The sequence below is a fragment of the Pteropus vampyrus genome, unplaced genomic scaffold, assembly GCF_000151845.1.
Source record: "Pteropus vampyrus isolate Shadow unplaced genomic scaffold, Pvam_2.0 Scaffold113, whole genome shotgun sequence".
Taxonomy (NCBI): Eukaryota; Metazoa; Chordata; class Mammalia; order Chiroptera; family Pteropodidae; genus Pteropus; species Pteropus vampyrus.
The window spans coordinates 3,348,980-3,353,861 of NW_011888894.1; the positions used below are offsets into that span (position 1 = coordinate 3,348,980).

A 4,882-nucleotide genomic window follows, 5' to 3' on the forward strand; every position below is an offset into this window, starting at 1 on the left:
TGGACATTTAAGTGTTTCTACTTTTTGACTATTATGAATGCTTCTATGGCCATTGTGTACAAGTTTTTTATGTGGACACATGTTTTCATTTCCTTTGGGATATATCTATGAGTTGATTAAGGAACACTTTAAAGATTAAGTAAGTGCAAAGATGAGAATAAGTTCAAAGATTTTTTTCACCTGTTTGTCAAGACCCCAAGATTAAAGGGACATTAGAAGGGAAAAATGAGTTTCCGAATAACAACAGAAACAAAGTAAGAATGATGGGTAATACTACTCTAGGGAAATACTTACGCTATCCTGCTGTAGTTTTTAAGTAAATTTTAATATTATGCAATTACTTGAAAATATATTTAAAAACACTAAGAAAACAATTATAAATCTGTGCTCTTTAAGATGTAAATTTTGAGGTTCTCTTAGAATAGAAAATATTACTGTTTAACAAGGACACTTTTGGTTTAGTGATTTATTATTTCAATACTATACCTACTACAGTATGTACATATACCCAACGATTATTAAAGATTCTAAACTAAATTTCAAAAATTCTAAGTCACCTAAAATAAAGAGTATAACAGGGTCCAAAGTAGTTTAAGAACAGAGATACAGAGATATGCTCCATAAAACTGAATAGGGGTTTCTTCTTGAAATAAAAGGCTAGAATCTTGAACACTGGCAAACAACTTGCCACTTTCATCTGAGGACAAAAGAACTAAGGTCATTTTAGAAAATTATGGTTAAAAATCATTTATTCCTAATGTAAAGACAACACATTGAGAGTTAAAATAATCAGGGAGGACTTACCTTTGAAAAAGAAACTGTTAAATTCTTTCAGTTTTTCTGCCTTTAATCTCAGACATACAGTAAATTACAGACGTGGGTCACAGAATAACATTCCCTGCGTGGTGAACATTTCTCTTCTGCAGTCTTATTGAATCTATATTCAGTATCCCCTTGGAACTAATTTCTCCAAGTTTCAAAGAATAAACGTAATAAAATTGTAAAGCTTACATCTAGGGTACTAGAAAAATAATAGCTATTATATGATAGCTATCATTTTTTAAAGCCTGATTCTGCTTGAAGAATTACTTCAATAGCAATGAAGAGGTATGCTTTTCTACCCATGACATAATTTACCTGGTTATACTTGCCTAGTATTCTGTAAAGACAGAATCTTTGGAAAAATGAAAAAAAAAAAAGACCAAAGTTTTATGCAACCTATGGCTTTTTACTTTTTATAACCATCACACAATTTTTTTCCATAAAGAAAGAGTAAATGTGAGCCACATATTATTGCAGGAAAAAAATGGTTACTTTTTTCTTTTCATAAACTTTTTTGCTTCTTTCACAAGCTCTTCCATATCTTCCTTCTCTTGGTCCTCCTTTCCAGGTTCCCAGTCGGAATCTTCATCTGTTGGCTCATATTCTTCTTCCTCATCATCTAGAGAGCTGTCATTCACGTCATGCTCACTGGGTTGCTCAATGTTATCGTCGTCTTCATCTAAAGTGCTTCTCACTGAAAAACAGAAGTTTGATATACAACACATCAACTGCCACTCAACCTGGGATTACAGATGTCTAACTGTAAAATTTCTTCATCCACCAAGAATAATTAATTTCACTTAATGCATAAGTAACCACTATAAATTTCTAGAAAGGGGATGAAAATGACCATTTATTTATTTTTCTAACTTCTCCAACCATGATAATGAAAATAACAGCCTTTAGAAAATGAAGCAAACTCTTTAACATGTTTAAAGCATGTTATTAACTATTCGGTATTAACAATGTGGTAATTTCTGACTTTTCTATTTATGCAGAGGAATTTGTAATATCAGAAAGACAATTCCAAAATTTGCATTTAACATTTCCTTTACAATTTAAAATCTCACTGTCAATTCTTATCCCAAGAACGAAGTCTGAAGAGTTACTGACGAGTACACTGTGTCACATGCGTGTTGAAAGAAATATTGATTTTTACATGGAGAAAAGATCTTTCTAAATTACTGGGTTTTCCAAAGAGTTTTCTGATGTTGAGGTCTAAGATGACAGCTGCCTCATAGCAGATTTACAGCTTAACATCGACGATTCCTCAAGTTTTATTTTCCTTTCTTTTCTAGTAAATCTTAGGACAAATTAGGGTATTAATTTTCATTATGTAAAAAAAATTAGCCCAATTCTCTAAACATGAAAATTTATTATACACTACAAAAATAAACATTTTTAATTCTTCGTTTTACTACTAAAGACTCACTTTCTAGTGTACCAATATATTCATATTTTAGCTTTGGAAAAGCAGTTTGTGTAATTCTGATCTACTGTATTATACATGAAGTTTATTTTGTTTTGAAAATACTATTACGCTAGCCTTTTTCATATTCTAAAATCTGTTTTCCCCATGCTAAGCAGCAGCTTACAGAATTTCATTTACGTTCCACTAACCTTCCTTAATAGCTTTTTTTCTAGATTTTTTGATTTCTACTTCTGAAGAAAAAAAATATGTGTGTGTATATATATACATAGATAGATATAGATATAGATATATGCACATGTGTGCAAGCACATAATTGAATAACTAGAGAAATATTAAAATAGCTATCAGTGTAACATTCTAAATTTTCAGCTATGAATGGTACTGATCACCTAGAATATGAATATCGCATAATAATAAAAGCCAGAAGGAATGACTCTAATAATCAGGTGATAATTTCTTTTAAATGCTGTCAACAGGTAAAGTAGCTAAGAAAGTAGAAAATAAAATTTTCCTGGCACTAATTATTCTTATGTTCAATACCCTGTGCCAAAACCAAAGCACTCAGAAAATGTGTGGAAAGTTAGTGAAATTTTAAACTGAGGTATACAAGAAGCTTAACAGATGACAGAAGCCAAACCTACAAAACCAGAACAAACTACATAAATTGTTACATATGTGGAAGAACCTTACAGACTAAAGTGTTTTAGGAGTACTACAAATCAGAAATTAAATAATAAAAGTTTAATGCAGTTATTTTATACTATAAAATACTACAGTATTTGGTATATATGGTATATGGTACTAATTATATTGTATTGTCTCATTATGTAATTACGATACCTCACTTCAAATTCAATGTTTAAACTTTAAAACAAACCTACATAGTCCTTCCTTCTGATCTCTATTATGTGTAACTGTCATCACCAGTCTCCTAAAAATACTATAATTCTGAGTCATCCCTATTTCCTTTACCTCATCCCAGCCCCACACCATAACCAATCAGTTGGCAAACCTTACTGATTCTTGCTTCAAAATTCACTTGTACCTCATGGTGACCTAGCTCTGGCCCTTCATTCAACTATCTAACTAATCTCCACAAGGCTCCCCCCACTCCAGTTCAGACTGCTCATCCTCACCAGTTTCGTTTGGGTAAAATAGTAGCTCACCATTATTGGTCAGTGCATCTATACCTTCGGTCTAGCTTTTGAGAGCTTCAATAATTTGGCCTCAATACATCCTTTTGGTACCATCCACAGTAACTACAGAGACTCCATGTCAGTTAAATAGATCCACCTGCTAACTCCAAACACAACTCACCATTTTCTACCTTGATGTCCCTGACTAATCTATTATTCACTTTGTTTGGTATGTCCTATATGTACCCACCACAAACTAAGAAACTAGCAAAAATGACTGAAATCCTACCACCTTAAAGACTAACTTAACTTAAAATTCCCACATCAAGTCTACCCTGATAACTTCCAACAGGAAGGGCTCCTTCTCTTTCTTCCAAGGTTTTAGAGAATTTCACCACAAACATATAGAGCCAGAGCTGGGTCTCACATCTCTCTGTAACTTTCCTCACTTGTTAGACATATAATAAATGCATAAAGGAGTGTGTGAGTAAACGAACCGTTACATAAATGAGACTGAGATCTTGGGTAATGTTAAACTAAGGATTTAGGGAATAAGAAAAACAAGTATGTCAGAATTCCGTGTCAGATGTCACTAAATTTAAAAATATAATGAAAACCTCAACATTTAATATTCGAAATACTCCAAATACCTTAATTTAAAGGTTTTAGAGTAGAAAGACATGTTCTGATTATATTGCCACATAACAACCCTTGAAAGTATATTAAAAATATAAAACAGTTTTAACTTTGCTTAAAAATATCTATACTTTTTTTAAAAACAACCTTCCAAAGAAAAAAGGTTTTCCTAAAAAAAGCTAATTGTTTTAAAAATATATTCTTCATTCAGAAGCTACTTTAATGATAATTCAAAGAGACTTTTCAAAGAAAATTCAGACATTTTTAACTATACCATATGATGCATATTAATAGTGTTTAGGAAAACGGTTCCTATTTCTGTAAAGATATACAGATATGTCAAATGCTCTTTTATGGAACAATGTTAAATTCAGTCAAGAAAATATAGTTTTAATCAATATTATTACGTTATTGCTGGAAAACAAGTTAATTTATGCATCATAAATGCAACATCATTAGACACAGCCCCAGTAAAGAAAGTATAACATGTAACATATAACCTCCATACCATATTAGCTCAGACAAAATGAGTACACTGGTGTCTGAAGTACTAAGGCATCAAAGTGTGTTTCAATCAGAACTATGAAATGAAATTGCCAATGGTAAAATTCATTATTTTTATCACTTGGTTACAAGTTGGTTGTGTTTGTACACATACAAAGCATGTGGGCATAGCCTGGATAGTATGCATTTTATTCTCTCTGTGGGCAGAAATATTGAATGTTGAATTGGCCTCTGCATTATATAAATGATACAAAGAAGCCAGGATTTGTAAAGGGTAAAAGTATCAGAGTTTGTAAGCAGGTAAAACAGATTAATGCAAATAGGACTGATGGACATTTGATAGTTGCTTCTC

At 31.8% G+C, this 4,882-nt stretch overlaps 1 protein-coding gene across 4 annotated transcripts in view; it reads right to left on the minus strand.

Annotated features, from left to right (window-relative positions):
- Window positions 1-731: 731 nt before the first annotated feature.
- APLF (aprataxin and PNKP like factor) overlaps window positions 732-4,882 on the minus strand; it is a 70,213-nt gene continuing 66,062 nt past the window's right edge. For all 4 annotated transcript variants that reach the window (XM_011365594.2, XM_023533845.1, XM_011365593.2 and 1 more), the window contains exon 10: window positions 732-1,516. In XM_011365594.2, coding sequence (XP_011363896.1) covers window positions 1,311-1,516 — 206 coding nt within the window. In that variant the 3' untranslated portion in view covers window positions 732-1,310. The remainder of the gene's footprint in view (window positions 1,517-4,882) is intronic.